We start from the raw sequence: 22,037 nt of genomic DNA on the forward strand, positions 1-22,037 counted from the left end.
GACGAAAGAGGCCACTCTGTTGGGTCCTCATGCTGCTGCCACCTCTGCAAAATCTCGTTGTCGTGCCACTCTGTGGCCTCATGCTGCTGCCACCCCCACACTGTCACCTTGCCACTCTGGTCTCCTGATGCTGCCGCTACCTCCCCAATCTCTCTTCGTCGTGCCACTCTGTGGCCTCCTCATGCTGCTGCCGCCCCCACACTGTCACCTCGCCACTCTGTGGTCTCCTGATGCTGCCACCACCAACACACTCGGTCATTGTGCCACACTGTGGCCTCCTCATGCTGCCGCCACATCCACACAGTCATTGTGCCACTCTGTGGTAGTCTCATGCTGCCATCACCTCCAGACTGCCATTGTGCCACTATGTGGCCTCCTGATGCTGCCACCACCTCCAGACCCTGTCATTGGGCCACTCTGTGGTCTCCTCATGCTGTTCCCACCCTCCCCACTTCATGACTGGGCCACTATTTTGCCTTTCGGCCTGGCTGACATAATTTGTTTGACCCCTCTCAGAAGGAAGGAAAAATTAGACGCACAACAGATCCCGTCTGTAGCAGCTGTAAGGCCTGTATGCACCCATCAGAATTGGCTTATAATTTGGTAGCCAATAGCAGGAGTGGGTACAAAACACAGAAGACATGCAAAATTTTCCATGCACATGTCATCTCTGTTTAAGATCCAATCCTGTTTTTTTTGGGGGCATTAGCAATACTGATGGATTATTGAGCAGATGCTGACCAAGTGAAGGCATATGCTCCACAGACCGGATCCGTTTTTTGTGGGTTATGGTTCTGACGGATCAGGGGAGCGCAAATTAAATCAGTGACGTCAATACAAAATTACAGCCGACACCCTCTCCACTCTGTCGGGGGGGCTCTACTTGTATAAGCGTTTAATAGAATAGGTTCTGTTTACATCTACAGGGTGGGCCATTTATAAGGATACGCCTTAATAAAATGGGAATGGTTGGTGATATTAACTTCTTGTTTGTGGCACATTAGTATATGTTGGGGGGGGAAACTTTTCAAGATGGGTGGTGACCATGGCGGCCATTTTAAAGTCAGACATTTTGAATCCAACTTTTGTTTTTTCAATAGGAAGAGGGTCATGTGACACATGACACTTATTGGGAATTTCACAAGAAAAACAATGGTGTGCTTGGGTTTAACGTAACTTTATTCTTTCATGAGTTATTTACAAGTTTCTGACCACAAAATGTGTTCAATGTGCTGCCCATTGTGTTGGATTATCAATGCAACCCTCTTCTCCCACTCTTCACACACTGATAGCAACACTGCAGAAGAAATGCTAGCACAGGCTTCCAGTATCTGGGTCATTGCAGCAGATTTCAATGTAAGCCTACGAGACCACCCATCTCCCATGCTACAGCTTCCCAATATTAAATGCTGCCATTAGAAAGTTGTATAGCAGGGTATTTAAGTGGCCGTTTCCCCAGTCATACCTTGCAATGTAGTTGGTTAGTGCTAAATGGTAGTACCTTGCGTTCCCGAAGTATGAAGTAACTGTACACGTATATGGCACACCGAAGACCTTTTGGTGGAAGGCTAGAAAACATCTAGCCATGTAACAAAGAGCAGCTCCATTGAAGACATCAGAGTAAAATGCGTCTTGCTACCATCACCTCTCTTTGTATCAAATGGATGTCGGCCAAGCGCCATGTTGGGCAATGGTCGATGGAGAGCTTGCTCATTTGTTCACGGCTTTGGTGACTTAAATTACTCTGGATGTTATATTTTGTGTATTATATATTTTATCATAGTTTAAATCTGTCACGATAATACAACCTGTACCGCACAAAACAAGCCTTCATACGGCTATGTGAATGGAAAAAGGGAGGTATTTTAAAGAAGGTGTTGTAAAGAAGCCAAACGTTAGACAATATTGGAGTTCGGACATTTTCTACCAGACTCCAATTTACAGCAAGACCATGACCGAGAAACGATTTGAGTCAATTAGGAATTCCTACACTACAACGACAATGCAATGCACAGTGCCCATCCCAAAACAACCCAACATTTGACAGTCTGTTCAAAAGTTAGGCCTGTCATTGACACCTTTTAAAATCAAGTTTGCTGAGGTGTACAACACAAATAAAAATGTCAGTGTAGATGAGTCCCTATTACTTTTCAAAGGGAGGATTAGATTCCGCCAGTACCTGCCTAGCAAATAGGCAAGGTATGGCATAAAGATTTACAAACTTTGTGAGAGTAGCTCCGTGTACACCCACAAGTTCTGCATTTACAAAGGGGAAGATTCCCAGATAGAACCTTCAGAATGCACCCCCATCCTAGGAGTTAGTGGGAAGATCGTGTGGAACTCACTGCACCCACTGCTGGATAAGAGATACCACTTCTATGTGGATAACTATTATACCAGCATATCCCTATTCATGTCCCTAACTGCCAGAGGTACTGTGGCATGCGGCACAGTGCGCAAAAATCAGAGAGGCCTCCCTAGATTCCTGGTAGGGCAAGCACTGAGAATAGGTGAAAGTAGGGCTCTCCTCCATGAGAACATGCTGATGGTTAAGTACAAGGACAAGAGGGACTTCCTTGTACTGACCACCATTCACACTAACACCAGCTCCCCTGCTCCTGTACGAGGTACCACAACCACTACCCCCAAACCAGTTTGTATCCTGGAGTATAACAGGCACATGGGAGGGGTGGATCTTGCAGATCAGCTTCTGAAGCCCTACAGTGCCACACGAAAAACCACAGTGTGGTACAAAAAAGTTGGCCGTACGCATTGTATAGATCAGGGCTGTGGAGTTGGTAGATAAATGCTCCGACTCCTCCGTTTTTTGTACTTCCGAATCCGACTCCTCTGTATTTAATATGCAAATGTATTTTATACATTCCTTGAAGGAAAGAAAGAAGTTCTTCTAAGCTCTTCTAGCACAGAGAGGTAGTTGGGCAGAAGCTGCTGCCTTCTCCTTTGTGTGCTGATCTTCTGCTGAAGATGGGGCAGTTAACAGTGCCCGGCGCATGAGCCGGATCTTGTGAAGTCCGGTACAGTAAGCGCCGCCCAGCTCATCAATATTCACTTCGCTGGGCGGCGCTTACTGTCCCCGACTTCACAAGAGCCGACGCATGCGCAGGGCACTGTTCAGCGCAGCGCTTCAGAGCGGGGACCACAGAAGCCGCCCAGCAAACTGAATATTCATGAGCTGGGCGGCGCTTCAAAGCGGCAGTTGGGGAGGCTGGCTGGGCGCAAGAGAGGTGAAACGCCGCCCCTTGGGCAGATTGAAGACCGTTGGAGCAGGTTATAAAACTTAAAGTTTACTGTATGTATAATGTGGACAGGGGGGATACTTATATGATTGTAATACCCATTATAAGACCTGTAGTGCCATATATATACCTCAATATGCTTATTGGCCCTGTCAGTGTCCCTTTAAGATAACATTCTGAGTTTACACGTTTTATAGCCTTAGCTGAATGACAGCAGTTTTTCCAATGGTTTACAGCTTCAGTCTTGAACTATTGACCCTCCATTCCCTTCACTTATACAAGTGTCTCTAGTCCTGCAAAACACATATTTACTTAATCCCTTATCAGTGAGAGGCTCGGTAAACCATGGGCATTGTGTTCCTTGTAACATCAGAACACAACACAATGGAAAGTATATGTATTGCCACTCCTAATTGTGCATTGCGTGCCATATAGTGAAGCATATGAAAAGCATGCTTCTTCACATCACTGAACGCGTTTGTTTTGCGGTTACGTGAGGCACTGCGTGCATTGGCCTTTATTCTTACAGTAGAGAAGTCATTAATTATAACTGTTTATGAATTCGGACATTTAAACTTGCTTTTTTTTTTATTTATTTTTATTCCAATTTAAATTTAGTAGGAGTCGGAGTCGGTTCATTTTTTGCCGACTCCGACTCCAGGTACCCAAAATTGACTCCGACTCCTCGACTCCGACTCCAAAGCCCTGGTATAGATGGCAATGTGCAATGCATATGTGCCATTTCAATCTGCAGACCACACAGGAACTTTTCTTCCGTTCCAAGAGGTAGTTATCAAGGCCCTAATTTTTCAAACCCAGGCCAGGGATGGTCCCAGTACTTCTGGAAGTCATGGTGCCCGTGTTGTACCAGGGCAACATTTTCCAGGTCAAATTCCTCAGACAGCAAGGAAGGGAAGGACCCAAAAAAGATGTAGGGTGTGTCACAATAGAGGATAAGGAAAGACACCATTTACCACTGTGAAAGTTGCCCTGAAAAACCTGGCCTGTGCATGCAGGAGTGTTTTAAAATCTACCACTCATCCATGGAGTACAAATTTAATTTCATCCATGATGTACCCTGCAGTTTTACCACCTTATATCTTTGTTTTAGTCCGCATAGCTTACAGATCTACTTTTCACAACCACAAAATTTTCAATTCTGAGAAACACCTATTAGGTCAAAAGTACCCTTTCCACCACTTAAAATGTTTGTACGGGGGTGCCCTTTCCAAAATGGGGTCACTTCTTGGGGTTTTTAAATTTCTGGGGACCTCAGGAACAACATGCACCTAAAATCCATGCCTGCCAATTCAGGCCAGCCACATTCACATTTAGCTGTTTGTGCGCCCATACAGCAGGCTACAAGCACTTATGGGTTTCCTGAATGGGGAACACATACTGGGGTGCATTTTCTCCTTTAACCCCTTATGAAAGTGAAAAATTGGGGTCTGCTAGTAATTTTTCATTTTCAGAAATGTGTGCTTTGAAATCCTTTAACAAGTGTTTCTGCCTTTTGTGAGACACCAGTTTGCTGAAAAGTACCCTTTCTACCACTTAAAATGTTTGTACAGGGGTGCCCTTTCCAAAATGGGGTCACTTTTTGGAGACCTCAGGAATCCTAAATGCGACATGGTACCTAAAATCAATGTCAATTCAGGTCAGCAAAATACATATTTTTCTGTTGGACTCTAGAGCCCTGCTGTGCGCCAATACATCATTTTTGAGCACATATTGATGTATTCAGAGGGAAATTGGTAAAAAGAAAAAGTGGGGTGCATTTTGTCCTGTTATGCCTTGTGAAAGTGAAAAATGTGGGTATAAAGCAACTTTTTCTGGAAAAATAGTGTTTCCTAATTCTGTAAAACGCCTGATGAGTCAAAGTGCTCTCTACACACCTTAAAATATTCCTTGAGGGGTGTAGTTTCCGGAATGGGGTCACTTTTTGGGAGTTTTCACTGTAGGGCCACCTCAGGGTGTCTTCATATGCGACATAGCTCCCAATTATCATTCCAGCTAAATTCGCTCTCCTAAAGCCATATGGTGCTCCTTCCACTCTGAAGCCTGCCGTGTGCCCATACATCAGTTTTTAAGCACACATGGGGTGTTTCTGTAAACTCCAGATTCAGGGTAATAGATTGAGTTTTGTTTGGCTGTTAACCCTTGATGTGTTGCAGAAAAAAAATAAAATAATAATTTGATTAAAATGTAAAATCTGCTAAATACAAAAAAAAAAATAATTTTGAATTTCATTTCCATTTTCCTTTAAAGGGATTCTGTCACCTCCCCTAACCCAAAAAACGATTTTAAAGCAGCCATGAAGCACAGCTTACCTTGATTAGGCTGTGCTCTTTTATCTTGTAATCCGTCCAGCAGTTTCTGCAAAAAACAACTTTTATTGATATGCAAATGAGTCCTGAATGTGCCCAGAGGGGCGTTTTGTTCCTCTTAGAGAGCCCAGTACCGCCCCTCTTACAGTGCCCAGCCCGCCTTCCTTGCACTGTCTAACCGCCCCCAGCCTGCCACAGCCTCTCCTCCCTCTCCTCCCCCTCCCTCACGCCAAACGAACTCTCGCACAGGCGCAGTACCCACTGAGGGCTGCGCCTGTGCGATCAGCAGGAGACTGAAGGCAGGAGCTTCATCCTCGTCACTGGGAATGCGCCGAGCCCAGTGACGTCCGATGCTCGCTCTTCCCTCAGTCAGCAGGGAAGAGCGAGCATCGGACGTCACTGGGCTCGGCGCATGCCCAGTGACGAGGATGAAGCTCCTGCCCTCAGTCTCCTGCTGATCGCACAGGCGCAGCCCTCAGTGGGTACTGCGCCTGTGCGAGAGTTCGTTTGGCGTGAGGGAGGGGGAGGAGAGGCTGTGGCAGGCTGGGGGCGGTTAGACAGTGCAAGGAAGGCGGGCTGGGCACTGTAAGAGGGGCGGTACTAGGCTCTCTAAGAGGAACAAAACGCCCCTCTGGGCACATTCAGGACTCATTTGCATATCAATAAAAGTCGTTTTTTGCAGAAACTGCTGGACGGATTACAAGATAAAAGAGCACAGCCTAATCAAGGTAAGCTGTGCTTCATGGCTGCTTTAAAATCGTTTTTTGGGTTAGGGGAGGTGACAGAATCCCTTTAATTCTTGTGGGGCACCTAAAGGGTTAACAAGGTTTGTAAAATCAGTTTTGAATACCTTGAAGGGTCTAGTTTCTAAAATGAGGCAATTAGGGTGGTTTCTAATATGTAAGCCCCACAAAGTCACTTCATAACTGAACTGGTCATGAAAAAAATTGGGTTTTGGAAATTCTTAAAGATTTCAATATTTGCTTCTAAACTTCTAAGCCTTCTAACCCCTGATTGAATGTGATGAAAAGCATATACCGGGGATACCATTATCCTGGGGGAACTTTCAGCATACAAAACAATACATTGTGACATGGAAGATATAAACACAAAGGTTGACAAAACGTACTAGACAGATTAAGGACAGAAAACAGAAAAATTGAGAAGAGAGTGTAATAGACACTTACATTAACAAAGATTTTCACTCGCATTGGCACTCCTTCAATGATGTCTTTGGTCCTCTCATTGAACTCCTTACAAAACTGACCAATTGGGATGCCCCTCTGTTAATAGAGAAATAGAAAAACACATTTACATAACCAACATACCTTTAAATTTATATCAAGACACGGAGGCTGATATTGCATTCTCTCTCTTTACTGAATTCCATAGCAGCAAAGAAGAATAACCAAGGTAACATAAACACCCCTAAGGGTAACCCCTCCCACCAACCAGTCCACAAATAGGCCCTCCTAAGTGTAATCTTCCTCATTCTTTGCTGCTCCATGGCAGATAAGCGTTATGTTTTCACTGTCTTATTTTTTTTTTATGTAGGGTTTTTTTCTCCACAGTATTATTGGGTTTCTTTTATTCCTTATTTAGGTTTCCATCATATATTGCGTGATTTAGGGTTTAATTATATATTCATAAAAATATCTGTGCCCCCCTTCGTTCTGAGATTGCCTCAGTGCTTTCCTATCCCCCCTCTCGTCCGTTATTCTTCCTCACCTGCTCGTCGTGGTGGTGGGGTTTCGGCGCCATTTCTCCTCATTGCCGCCGTCTGCATCTGGTTTCTTCTCACTGCGCCCGTGATCTCACCATCTTGTTCTCCTTCGTTCGGTATTCCTGGGCGTTTACCTTAGGTTAGGGCGGCGCTTTTTCCCGCAACATCCTCTCCCTGTTGGCGCTCGGAGGAGGCGGGGGTGTGTCTCTCCCTCCCCTCCCTTTATTCTCTGCGGCGCTTGCAGTTGCCATTTTAGTGCGGTTCCCGATTTCCTAGCAGGTTGGTTTTGTCCTCATATTGCGCTCTTTTCCCAACAGGAGTGACTAACTCCATTTCAGTGGCCTAAATATGTCCCGCCCTACCGATAGTAACCCTTTAGTACCTGTCAGTTCTCAGGTGGCCATCCCTCTGGTATCCCCTCCTGCTCCCCCGGGGACTACTGTGCCCGCTGTGGATGCCCAGACCCTGGCTCTGCAACAGTCCACCTCCCATGCCATTGCTTCTGCTATGGGGTCTATGTCCTCAATTATATCTCAATCCATATCACAGGCCCTTGGCCATCTGGGGCCCCCCCGCACCCCTCCACCTGATGCTGTTGCCTCCAGAAATCCAGCAAATTATAGCATAGTTCTATCAAAAGAGAGCGTGCTCAGCACACGCATGAGAGCCTGTCCACGCCAGGCGGAAAAAGCACGGCCGTAGAAGTCGGCTCGCAATCAGCCCGAGCATAGTTCTAACTCCGATATGGAGTCCGATGAGGAGGCTTTGAGTTACCACCAAGGTGATTTGGATAATGATATTGAGGGCGCTATGGTAGACCCCGCGATGGATGATAACATCCCTTTATCTCGCCCTTCTACTAGTATGGCCCTGGATGCCACCATGTTGGGCTCTGTCTCCCTTACGGATCCTACTGGGGAGCCCCTTTTTGACCCCGATAGTTTGCATCATCCCAGATCTGCAGAGTGGGTTCCTGTACCGCATGTTGCCCATTATTTGGAGGCCAGGATTAGAACGCTCTTAAGTAAGGACACAAAATAAATTAAGGGCTGAATGCCCTCGCCTTTAGATTCCTAATAAGGTCTGTGAGACCACTAATGTGGACCCTAAAATGGTCCAGTTTCTGGCCAAAACAGGGTTCAATCCCCGCAGGGGCTAAGATTCTGCACTTCGGGCTTGCCAGGATAAACTCCTGGATATCTTAGGACCTCTTGCGAAAATATTTGATATAGCAGATTCTGCTAGACCGGATAGCACGCCCATAGACCCGGAGGTACTCGGAGGATGGGTTCAGCGTGCAATCTGTGTAGCGGGGAACGTAAATACTTCCCTCGCGATTGAGAGGAGGAAGGCTATCCTCATGAAAATAGAGCCAGCTTTGACTGAAGCCGGCAAGGATGCTCAAGGGCTCCTATTTGGCGATTCTTTTTATAAAAAAGAGCTAGGGAAATTTGTGGGGGCCTTCACGGCCTTGGACAAGGCGCAATCTTCTATGCGCAAAGTTTTTCACGGTAGGTTCTCTACCAGGGCTGGCAGTACAAGGGGCCGACTGTCCGGCCGTGCGCACTTTTAGGCCCGTAGCACAGGTCGAGGTCCCTTCAACCAACGTCCAGCGTTTCAGGACCAGAGACAACAAGCCTCTTTCTTCATGTCCATAGGTGCTTTCGGAAGGTCCAGAGGAGCTCCAGGTTCAAGACGTCCTTTCGGTGTTACCAAAATCTGCTCCTTCTTTCTTCCCTTTGCATAGGGGGCAGACACCAACATTTTTTACATGCCTGGTCTCATCACGTCCGACCCGTGGGTCCTAGCTACGATCAGGGGGTTTCAGATGGACGCCCCACTTTATCTATCTCCAGGCAGGGCAAGGAAGTTCTCACCAGAGTCCCTCCGGCTCATAGATTTAGAGCTCATATCCCTTCAGGAAAAAAGGGCTATAGAGAGAGCTCCGTTTTCCCAGGGTGGTGTCATCAGCGAGATTTTCCTGGTAAAGAAGAAGGGAGGACAGTTTCGTCTAGCGATAAACCTAAAGGCCCTAAATGGTTATGTTTGGTACAGTCATTTCAAAATGGAGGGCATCAACCTTCTCAGGGACCTCCTACTTCCGGGGGACTGGATGGTCAAGTTCGACCTGAAAGATGCTTACCTTACAGTGCCGGTCGCCGGGCAGTCCAGGGACCTACTTCGGTTCCTTTGAAGGGGGCAGGTCTGGCGTTTCACTTGCCTCCCGTTTGGCCTTTCCTCGGCTCCATGGTGTTTCACCGAGCTCATGAAGCCGGTGGTTTCTTGGCTTCGCGGTCAGGGTATCCGTCTGATAATTTACTTGGACGACAGGCTGCTCATTGCCCAGGATCCGTCCATCCTTCTGGCTCACCTGCGTTTGTCCATTTCCCTTCTCACCAGCCTAGGGTTCATTATCAAAATCGAGAGAAATCTTGTCTTCATCCGTTGAGATCCATGGAGTTCTTGGGATTCACGGTGGATTCCACTGCACGCACTCTGCGCCTTCCCCTGGCCAAGGTCCAATCCATCTGCAAGGAGCTCCGTCACACCTTGCGGCTTCCCCGGGTTTCCCTACGGCACTTGGCCTGGATAGTGGGTCTGCTGTCATCCTGTATTCAGGCGATTTTTCCAGCTCTGCTTCATTACCGGGCACTTCAACGGCTCAAAATTGCACATCTGCAGGTGGGTGCCTCCTACGCAGACTCAGTGGTCCTGGATCAGGACACCAGAGACAAACTGACGTGGTGGATTCACAATCTCGACGCGTGGAACGGCAAAGCCATCGTGGGACACAGCCGGATTTGGTTATAGAGTCGGACGCCAGCCTGCAGGGATGGGGTGCGCGCTGCAACGGCGTTTCCACCGGGGGTCCTTGGTCGACGTCGGAGGCGACTTTGCACATCAATGCCCTGGAGCTTTTAGCGGGCTCCTACGCGATTCAGAGCTTCACCAGCGACAAGTGCTTGCATACGACTCAGGATGGACAAGGTGTCAGCCGTTCGCTATGTGAACTCCATGGGCGGCACTCGTTCTGCAATGTTGACGCATCTGGCGAAGGAGTTCTGGTCCTTCTGTCTGGACAGGGGCTTCACGGTGGTGGCGGAGTATGTTCTGGGTCTTCTCAATTACCACGCAGATTAGAATTCTCTGTACATCTCGGACTACAGCGACTGGAGATTGGAGTCGACAGTGTTCTCTTCCATCGAATCCCTCTGGGGACCTTTTTGGAACGTCCAGTTGTCCAGATATTACAGTTGGAGACCGGATCCTCAGTCGGAAGCAGTGGACGCGCTTCTCCAGGATTGGTCAGGCACCCTCTCCTATGCCTTCCCACACTTCGCTTTGATCCTCGGGTACTATCTCAGGTACGTCACCAAGCGGCGGAGATAGTTCTGGTGGCTCCTTTCAGGCAGGCACAGGTGTGGTTTTCCCAACTTCTGGAGCTGCTGGTCCGAGGACCCTCGCGGATCTCCTTCGAGGACCAATGGATCAGCACCACCCCCTCCTGATGGATAGCTCGCTGCGTCTTCTGGTGTGCAGAGTTTCAGGGGTCGCTGGGACATCGCTGGAGTATCAGAGACAACTCGATTCCTTCTGGAGAGTGCGTTGGGCCCCCGGTACCAGACGTGCCTACCGGGCAGCTTGGGGTTCTTGGACTCGTTGGTGCATGGAACGGCACCTGGATTCCATTTCGGCTCCTGTAGAGGATATTTTACAGTTTCTGTCCTCACTCTTTGAAGACGCCAAGGCGTATCGAACTATTAATTTGTACAGGTCAGCTATTTCCTCCCATCATCAAGGTTTCTCCGGGTGCCCTGTGGGTCAGCATACATTGGTGTGCCGGTTGCTCAAGGGTTCTTGCCTCTCTCGGCCTCGATTCTCTTCGTTGTGGGACGTTTCTTTAGTCATTGATTTCCTGTCTCATTGGCCTCTTAATTCGTATCCATCTCTTCATCAACTTACGGCAAAACTATTCACTCATTTTTGCCTGATATCTTGTAAGCGGGTTTCTGATGTCCGTGCTTTGGACTTTGACGCGGTCTCCTTTACCCCAGATGGGGTAACTTTCAACATTTGCCGGCGTACCAAGACCGCTATCAGATCGGTTTCTTACCCTGCCTTTCCCGAATCTCTGGCGGTTTGTCCGGTGTCGTGTTTCAGGGAGTACCTTTTACAGACTTCATCCCTGCGATCCTCAGACTCTCCGCAACTTTTTATTTCCTTTCGTAGGCCTTTCACACCGTTCACCAGTGTTACCCTTTCTCGCTGGGTCAAATGGATTCCATCTCTTCCGGGCATAGATACCTCTGTCTTCACAGCCAATTCAGTTCGAGGTGCTTCTGTGATGTCGATGGTGGTCTCGGGAGCCCGTCTGGAGGATATTATGAAGTTGGCGGACTGGTCCAGGGCATCTACGTTTAGGGATTTTTATTTCAGACCTAGTCCTCACGCCTTTTCGTCGGTTATTTCATAGCTTTAAACTTGCAATATGAGCTTCTGTGTCTTGATATAAAATTGTATGATTTTCCTAGTTTATGACGTAAAGTCATGATTTTATGAAAGAGAGGAGAGTATTGCCCTCCCTATCCTCTCCCGGTTTGTTTTGGGTTTGTAATATAATTTCTGTGGGAAGTGCATCTACTAGTTCCTATTGTTTGATTATCTTATTATGTAAGCTGTACCTTACCAGGTTTTGCTATGGTTATCATTTTATTGTTATGGGTCGATTTTTGCCATGCAATTACCAAGCATTTTGTTCTCCTTTTTCCTTAGGTTGAGTTCCTTGGTTCCGGAGTGGTTCTTTTAAGTCCTATGCCTGCACATGCCGTTGTTGGTGCTCCAGTTTGGATCAGTGTTATGGTCGTGTCCCGTTGGAGTTTCACCGGTTTGAAGAAATTCCAGTGTCTCGTTTAGGGCCCGTTGGTTCTATGGTTTGACAAAGAAAAGAGGAAGATTACATTTAGGAGGGCCTATTTATGGACTGGTTGGTGGGAGGGGTTACCCTTAGGGGTGTTTCTGTATGTTACCTTGGTTATTCTTCTTTGCTGCTATGGAATTCAGTGAAGAGAGAGAATGCAATACTCACCTCCGTGTCTTTCATAAAATCATGACTTTACGTCATAAACTAGGAAAATCATACAATTTTCTGCTAATTCTCTATTGAACACAATGCATTTATATAAAAGAAAATAATCATCTCATGATTTTTTAGCCAATTATTAGTAACGTGTTCATAAGAATGCTCATTCACAATAATTGCCACATATAAGTTAATGGTGATATGTAATATGTTATTTTATTATTTGTTATATATTTTATTTGTAAAATTGGGAAAGGGGGTGATTTAAACTATTATAGGGGTTTTGCCATCTCAGACAATGGGTGCATATCGTTAGGTTATGCCCCCATTGTCTGATAGATGCAGGTCCCACCGCTGGGACCAGCACCTACAATGAGAACGGAGCGGGGAAATGAACAGAGGGCACACTGCACAGCCGCCCTCTATTCATTTCTATGGGGCTGCCGAAAATAGCCGAGTATTGCCGTCTGCTTCATAGAAATGAATGGGAGCATGGGCCACGCATGCTCGGTGCGCTCCCATTCACTTCTATGGGAGCAGCGCTTGGGGGTGGACGGACCTCAGGAAATACGGGGTCCTCCAGCCACAGTGCTCCCCACTTTGTTCTCGTTGTAGGTGTGGGTCCAAGCGGTGGGACCCGCACCTATCAGACAATGGGGGCATATCCTAGCGATATGCCCCCATTGTGTGAGATGGGAATATTATTTTTTACTTTAATTAATAACCAATAGCCCCCTTAAGCCTCATTCACACAGTGTTTTGATCAGTAATTTCCATCAGTGATCGTGAGCCAATACCAAGACTGGAGCCTCCACAGACATAAGGTATAAGGGAAAGATCTGCACCTGTTCTGTGTTTAGAGCCGCACCTGGTTTTGGCTCACAATCACTGATGGAAATCACTGACCAAACACTGACTGTGTGAATGAGGCCTTAGGCGGCTAGACCCGGGATCTTTTGATCCCTTGTCTTACTCACCCTAAGAGAGACCTATTAGGGTGAATAGGATTTTACACTGTCCCTGCGGCACTTTATGCACACGGCAGCAGGGAGCTTACCATGGCAGTCAAGTATGGCTTTAGTAGCTTCCTGCCTGGCTGACATGGAAACTGGAGCCCCAACAGTGAAATCATGGGGCTCCGAACAGAAGCTGCCGCTGCCACAAATGAAATTACTGAGAGGGGAGGGAGGTGCAGACCCTGTGCGCGCCACCAATGAATATAACACTTGAGGGGGGGGGGGGGGATGAGTGTTAATGCGCAACCTATGCATATAATTTACACTGAAATACAAACGTAAGTGGCAGGTGCCGGTTAGTGGCGCCCAGCCTCAATGACAGGGCGCGGCGATCCTGTGGAGGACAGCATCCTGGGGGGATCCTGTGGGGGACTGTTAAGGGGGGGGGGGGGGAAATTGACCCCATTAAATTGGGCCCCAGTTATAGCAGCCCAGCCATCACATATAAAGTGTATGCTGCAGCCCTTAGCAGTACTGCTTTGCTAAACTAGCTGTAATCGCTATGCACGCAGGGCAGCAGCGCACGTCACTCACCACTCATTAATCAAGTGGGAGGGGCTGGAGCATGACTGAGTGAGTGACGTGCACTGCCGCCCTGCCCGCATAGCGAGTACTGCAGAGAAGCGATTACAGCTAGTTTAGCAAAGCAGTACTGATAGGGGCTTTATATGTGATGGCTGCTCTGCTAAATCCTGTAATCCCTCAATCTACTCCTCACTAATTTATCTCTGATAGTATGACATCTTTTAAAGGTGACAAGTGGTTTGTTTTCTGCTAAGTCCTGTAATCCCTCTTCGTTCTTGAGAATCTCCCAGTTTTTAAATATGGCTTGTCTAATGGTATCCGCTAAAGGGCTAAACCTGAAGGCAAAAGCAAATCTCTCCATATTACTTTTTGATTCATTATCATTTTTACTTTTATTTTTGCCTTCAAGCAGCTCCTTTTGAGTAAAGCGGCCTGCCTTTGTTAATGCCACATCCAGCATGTTTTCAGGGTACCCCCTCTGTAATAACCCATTCTTGAGTTCTAGGGCCTGTTGTCTATAGCCCATCTATTTATGCGCCTCAGCCTAATAAATTGGCCATACGGCAGTGCACGTTTTACGCTACGTGGGTGGTAACTGTGATGGTGCAACAGGGAATTGGTGGCCGTGGGCTTACGATAGCCTTTGGTGACTAATGTGCTATTCTCAATAGTGACCATGACATTAAGAAATTCTAGTGATCCACCTCCAAAATTCATAGTGAATCTCATGTTCATGTCATTATTGTCATTAAGGAAATGCACAAAGTCTTCACACAGCTGCCTGGAGCCCTGCCACACCATGAACACGTCATCCACATAGCGTAAATATAGTTTAATGTACAGAAGGTACCGATTCGAAGTGGAATATACAAAACTGATAAAAATAAATTGGCAAAGGTGCAAGATACCGGCGTACCCATGGATCTGCCTGTACCAGCGGCCCCCCAAATGTAAACACATTGTTACCAAGTACAAAATTGAGTGCCTCCTGGACAAAGCTGCAATAGATATCAATCTTGTCTGTGTTGCTGAGAATTCTAATGACAGCCTGTACACCCTTCCCATGTGGGATACGGGTGTACAGGCTTTCAACGTAAAGTGACACCAAATTGAAATCGTCCCGCCACTGGAAGTGATTCAATACCTCCAGGAAGGAATTGGTGTCCTGTAGGTAAGTGGGAGCATGCGACAAGAGTGGTCTAAGCAGCCAATCCAAATATTTAGCTAAAGGCTCTGTCACTGACCCTATCCCCACAACAATAGGACGTCCCGGTGGATGGGTCAGTGACTTGTGAATTTTTGGTAAAAAAATACAATGTAGGTTTACTGGGGGACGGTGGCACAAGCCGATCCATGATACGCGCCGTGAAAAAAATCCAAGTCGATATACCGCGTAAGTAATTCGCGGAGTTGCACCAAAATAATAGGGATGGGATCCCTCTCAAGTCTTTGATAGACAGAGGTGTCATCTAACTGCCTATATGCCTCCTGTATATAGTATTCCTTGGTAAGAAGTACAATATTTCCCCCCTTGTCCGCCGGTTTCACTACAATGTCATCCATATTGGAGAGCCATTTAACAGCTGACCATTCTTCATTGGTGACATTACTATCCACACTGGGTCTCCTCTTACCAGTTGTTCTAGAGATGTGTCTTCTGCTAGAACTCTGTGTGGCATTGACCTAGTCTCTAATCTGAGCTGCTGTTAACCTGCGATTTCTGAGGCTGGTGACTCGGATGAACTTATCCTCCGCAGCAGAGGTGACTCTTGGTCTTCCTTTCCTGGGGCGGTCCGCATGTGAGCCAGTTTCTTTGTAGCACTTGATGGTTTGTATGATTGCACTTGGGGACACTTTCAAAGTTTTCCCAATTTTTCGGACTGACTGACCTTCATTTCTTAAAGTAATGATGGCCACTCGTTTATCTTTACTTAGCTGCTTTTTTCTTGCCATAATACAAATTCTAACAGTCTATTCAGTAGGACTATCAGCTGTGTATCCACCTGACTTCTCCACAATGCAACTGATGGTCCCAACCCCATTTATAAGGCAAGAAATCCCACTTCTTAAACCTGACAGGGCACACCTGTGAAGTGAAAACCATTTCAGGTGACTACCTCTTGAAGCTCATCAAGAGAATGCCAAGAGTGTGCAAAACAGTAATCAAAGCAAAAGGTGGCTACTTTGAAGAACCTAGAATATGACATATTTTCAGTTGTTTCACACTTTTTTGTTATGTATTTAATTCCACATGTGTTAATTCATAGTTTTGATGCCTTCAGTGTGAATCTACTATTTTCATAGTCATAAAAATAAAGAAAACTCTTTGAATGAGAAGGTGTGTCCAAACTTTTGGTCTGTACTAATATATATATATATATATATATATATATATATATATATATTAGTAGTGACATCTGTCACCACTGCGCTGTTAACAGTGAGAAAGTAAACAATCAAGGAAAGGCTTCGCCGGCACAGAACACGGCCTTCCCTTCAATCAGCTAATTAGCAGGGGTTCCGGGTGGCGGACCCCCACCTATCTGATATTGATGAAATATCCTGATAGGTCATCAATATTAAAATTGCTGAAAACTTTAACTCCTATACAGGCGATTTGCAAACCTGTCCCAAGGTGGGTCCCAAAGGAGGTCCTGGTGCTGCCTGTCCAGCTCCCACCATGGCTCGAATCACACCAGCGACATCAGCTTTCTTCACAGCCTTCACTGCACGAGATGCCTTAGACATATCTAATGGAGAAAACATCATATTAATCAACTCTACAACACATACAACAAAAATAATAGTAATGTTAACCCCTTCAGGACCCTGCCATTTTTCACCTCAAGGACAAGGCCATTTTTTGCATTTCTGACATGTCACTTAAGGCTACTTTCACATTTGCGTTCAGAGCGGATCTGTCAGACGGATCCGCTCATATAATGCAGACGATGGATCTGTTCAAAACGCATCCGTCTGCAGTATATTTTAAAAAAAATTCTACGTGTGAAAGTAGCCGCAGACGGATCCGTACAGACTTTACATTAAAAGTCAATGGGGGATGGATCCGTTTGAAAATTGAGCCAAATTGTGTCAAATTCAAACGGATCCACCCCCATTGACTTACATTGTAAGTCTGGACGGATCCGTTTGCCTCCGCACGGCCAGGCGGACACCCGAACGCTGCAAGCAGCCTTCAGGTGTCCGCCTGCTGAGCGGAGCCCAAACGCTGCCAGACTGATGCATTCTGAGCGGATCCACTCAGAATGCATTAGGGCTGGACGGATATGTTCGGGGCCACTTGTGAGAGCCTTCAAACGGAACTCACAAGCGGAGCCCCGAACGCTAATGTGAAAGTAGCCTTATGTGGTGATAACTTTAAAATGCTTTGACTTATCCAGGCCGTTCTGAGATTGTTTTCTCTTCACATATTGTACTTCATGACACTGGTAAATTGAGTTAAAATATTTTTTTTATTTTTATAAACAAATACCAAACTTACCAAAAATCTTAAAAAATAAAAATATTAAAATAATATCAGTTTTCAACATTTCAATTTCTCTGCTTTTAAAACAGATAGTGATACCTCCTAATATAGTTATTACTTAACATTTCTCATATGTCTACTTCATGTTTGGATCATTTTCTGAATGGCATTTTATTTTTTGGGACGTTAGAAGGCTTAGAAGTTTAGAAGCAAATCTTGAAATTTTTAAGAAAATTTCCAAAAACCCAATTTTTAAAAGGACCAGTTCAGGTCTGAAGTCACCTTGTGAGGTTTACATAATAGAAACCACCCAAAATGACCCCATTTTAGAAACTACACCCCTCAAGTTATTCAAAACTTATTTTACAAACGTTGTTAACCTTTTAGGTGTTCCACAAGAATTAAAAAGGAAACTAGAGATGACATTTCAGAATTTCACTTTTTGGGCAGATCTTCCATTTTAATCTTTTTTTTTCCAGTAAGGGTACTTTCACAATAGCGTTATTCTTTTCTGGCATTGAGTTCCATCCTAGGGGCTTAATACCGGAAAAGAACTTGGCAGTTTTATTCTAAGCATTCTGAATAGAGAGCAATCCGTTCAGGATGCATCAGGATGTCTTGAGTTCAGTCTTTTTGCCTTTTCAGGACGGAGATAATACAGCAGCATGCTGCGGTTTCATCTCCGTCCAAGATTCCAGAACACTTGCCGGAATGCCGCCTTTTCCCATTGAAACGGATCAGTTTTTCCAAACTGCGCATGCTCAGACAGCAAAAAAAATTTGAACCCCCCCCCCCAAAAAAAAACAGACACCGGAGAGATGGATCCGGCATGTCAATGCATTTGTCATACGGATCAGGATCCTGATACGTCCGCCAAATGCCATCAGTTTGCATATGTTTTGACGGAGTGTGCAAAGCAGTAATCAAAGCAAAAGGTGGCTACTTTGAAGAACCTAGAATATGACATTTTCAGTTGTTTCACACTTTTTTGTTATGTATATAATTCCACATGTGTTAATTCATAGTTTGATGCCTTCAGTGTGAATCTACAATTTTCATAGTCATGAAAATAAAGAAAACTCTTTGAATGAGAAGGTGTGTCCAAACTTTTGGTCTGTACTGTATATTAATGTTTTAGCGTCTCCATATTCTGAGAGCTATAGTTTTTTTTTTTTTGCCTGATTGTTTTATGAAGGGGCTAATTTTTTGCAGGATGACAGTTTGATGATCGCTTGGTGTTGTACTTTTGTGATGTAAGGTGACAAAAAAAAAAAAGTTTTTTGCAGTTTTTATTTTATATTTTCTACGGCGTTCAGGTGAGTGGGTGGTTCATGCAATATTTTTATAGAGTCGGTCGTTATGGACACAGCAATACCCAACATGTTTGTTTTTTGTTCTTTTTTCTTCACAATTTGATGTGTTTTATTTTGGGAATTTATTTTTTAATTAATGAAAAACACTTACTTTTTATTTTTGTCCCACTATGGGACTTCAACTTCTGGGGTATGATCCCCTCTGCAATGCATTACAATACAACCTGAATTGTAATGCATCGGGTGTCAGCTTTTATGCCTTCTCTGCCATCCGGTCCCCGCCACTGCATCGCGGGGACCCGATGGAGATGCGGAGGACACCTGTACCTCCGCAAACCCTCTGCATGAAGCGGACAGCTTTGACCGTGGCATACAAGGGGTTAAATGTGAAGTCACCACTTTAATGGGTCTGCGATTCGTCCGTTCCGCAAAAAGATAGCACATGTTCCATCTTTTGGTGGAACTGAAGTACTGGACGAAACCCCAAGGAAGCACTCCATAGTGCTTCTGTATCTCCGGATTTGCGGACCCATTGAAGTGAATGGGCGCGCATCCGTGATGCGGAATGCACACGAAACAGTGCCCTCACTTTGCGGATCCGCAAATGTGGTCCGCAACACGGCCACAGAGCGCACACAATCATGTGCAATAGGCCTAAGTGATCAGTATCTGATCTGTGGGGGTCTAACAACCAAGACCCCCCGCCAATCAGCTATTTGAGAAGACACCAGAGCTTCTGTGAGTACCACGACCTTCTACATTATCACCAAGCACAGCGCCATACATTGTATAGCGGCTGTTCTTGGTATTGTGCTCAGCCCCATTCTTTTCTATGGAGTTGTGCTGCGCTTAGGCCACGTGATCCATGAATGTGTGATCACTGACCTAGGGAAAGCTGTGAAAAGGCTGTGACACTATGGTGAGCTATTCGTCAACATGAGCATATCCAGGGACTCTCCACTCCTCACAGAACACATACCGCAGATAATCTGCTTCTCTTCATTACTAACCCCACTGAAGCATTTCCCCATATCCTTTCCCTTCTGCAACAATTTGGAATATACCCCTATTTCAAGATCAATTATGCAAAAACTACAGTACTAAATGTATCCCTACCATCTTTGAACGAGTCTACTGCCCAGGCCCTAGCACCCTTTGCTTGGCTCCCAAATATTACATATTTAGGAATTTGCCTTTCTAGTGATCTCTCTGCGATCTACTCCCTTAAATATCAACCTCTTTTGACCTCAGTTTCTTCCCAACTTCAGAACATTAAAGCCCCTTATGTTTCAAGGCTAGGTAAAAAAGCAATCCTCACCACCTTTATCATGCCGAAATTTCTATACCTCATGCAAACAATTTACCTTCCCCTCTCCTTTTTTACTACTGTAAGGCATCTGTTCTTCTGCTTTCTCTCGGAAGGTTCCCGACCCAGGATATCCTACATATCTTACTGTCCCCAAAGGTTTGGGAGGTGCCGGCCTCCCAGATGTACACAGGTACTATACGGCCAGAATTTGTTCAACAACAAGCCCATTTACTCTCAGACCTGGAGAAATCCCTTCTGGATAATTCTCTGCATCATCTGCTATGGGTTACTTCACATCTTCATTGCCTACAAAATATCTTGAATCCTCTCACCAGAGGGATGCTAGGTGTTTCGCAGTGCTTGCTTCCTCCCCCTCGCCTATTATCCCAGCCAAGTACTTACCCCATCTACTCCCTAAATCTAAAACTGGACAACTTGTCAGAGTTTTGGAGTAAGATGGAGCTACCGCTCTCCTCGGTGAAGGCATAATCCCCTCTCTCCCAGGCTTAGGCCTCTTTCACACTATAGTATGTTGAATTCAATGTTTTGCGTTCCGTTTTTCACGGATCCGTTGTGTTTCCGTTTCGTTGTTCCATATGGCATATACAGTAATTAAATAGAAAAAAATTGGGCTGGGCATAACATTTTCAATAGATGGTTCAGAAAAAACGGAACGGAAACAGAAGACATACGGATGCATTTATGTAGGTGTTCCTTTTTTTTCACGGACCCATTGACTTGAATGGAGCCACGGACCGTGATTTGCGGGCAATGATAGAACGTGTCCTGTCTTTCAACGGAACGGAAAAAACAGAAATACGGAAACGGAATGCATACGGAACACATTCAGTTTTTTTGCGGAACCATTGAAATGAATGGTTCCATATACGGAACGCAAAAAACAGACCGCAAAATGGAAAAAAAAAAAAACGGTAGTGTGAAAGAGGCCTTAGGTCCCTTTCACACGAGCGTGATTTCCACGCGGGTGCAATGCGTGACGTGAACGCATAGCACCCGCACTGAATCCTGACCCATTCATTTCAATGGGGCTGTGTACATGAGCGTTTTTTTTCACGCATCACTTCTGCAATGCTTTGAAATCGCAGCATGTTCTATATTCTGCGTTTGTAACGCAGGACAGGCCCCATAGAAGTGAATGGGGCTGCGTGAAAAACGCATTGCATCCGCAAGCAAGTGCGGGTGCGATGCGTTTTTCACTGATGTTTGCTAAGAGACGTTGTTTGTAAACATTCAGTTTTTTATCACGCGCATGCCAAAATCGCAGCATTTTCACTGAACGCACCCTGAACGCACCCGGATCAAATCAGTCACGCCCATGTGAAACCAGCCTTAGGGTGTACAAAACGGAAAGCCTTTTTTTCCCGGATCCATTATCATCCAGAATAACGGATCCGGTATTTAAAGATCAAAACGCAAAAATAGCTCCTCATATGTCCCGGTGCATGGGCAAACCAGAAAATCGCATCCGGTAATTTCCAGAACACTTGGTACCGGATCTGGTATGAATACATCTCTATGAAAATCTGGCAAGTGCGGTATTGTTCCGGGATTTTGGCCGCAAAAAATACCGTACAAGGGATGAAACGGAAGACATCCTGAAGCATACTAAACGGATTGCTTTCCATTCAGAATGCATTAGGACAAAACTGATGCGTTTTTTTCCGGTATTGAGACACTTTACCGGATTTCGATACCGGAAAATAATAACGCTAGTGTGAAATGATGCTAATGTCTGTAAAGCGCTGCGGAATATACTAGCGCTATGTAAGTGCATAAAAAATAAAAATAAAGTACCCTTAGGCTGTATTCACACGTCCGCAATGTGTTTTGCGGATACACGGAGACACGGATCCGCAAAACACGGAAAGCAGCAATGTGCTTTCCGCATTTTGAGGACCGCACATTGCCGACATAATAGAATATGCCTGTTCTTGTCCGCAATTGCGGACAAGAATAGGACATGTTCTATTTTTTTGCGG

The 22,037-nt window shown here is 45.6% G+C and overlaps 1 protein-coding gene across 1 annotated transcript in view; it reads right to left on the minus strand.

The window, feature by feature from the left end:
- Positions 1 to 22,037, minus strand: part of MRPL11 (mitochondrial ribosomal protein L11) — a 76,233-nt gene that overhangs the window by 46,865 nt on the left and 7,331 nt on the right. The window contains exons 2-3 of the mRNA XM_044270538.1: positions 16,554 to 16,678; positions 6,772 to 6,867 (exon numbers count right to left, since the gene is read on the minus strand). Of these exons, the coding sequence (XP_044126473.1) occupies positions 6,772 to 6,867; positions 16,554 to 16,676 (219 nt within the window). The 5' untranslated portion in view covers positions 16,677 to 16,678. The remainder of the gene's footprint in view (positions 1 to 6,771; positions 6,868 to 16,553; positions 16,679 to 22,037) is intronic.

The sequence above is a fragment of the Bufo gargarizans genome, chromosome 10 (assembly GCF_014858855.1).
Source record: "Bufo gargarizans isolate SCDJY-AF-19 chromosome 10, ASM1485885v1, whole genome shotgun sequence".
Classification (NCBI taxonomy): Eukaryota; Metazoa; Chordata; class Amphibia; order Anura; family Bufonidae; genus Bufo; species Bufo gargarizans.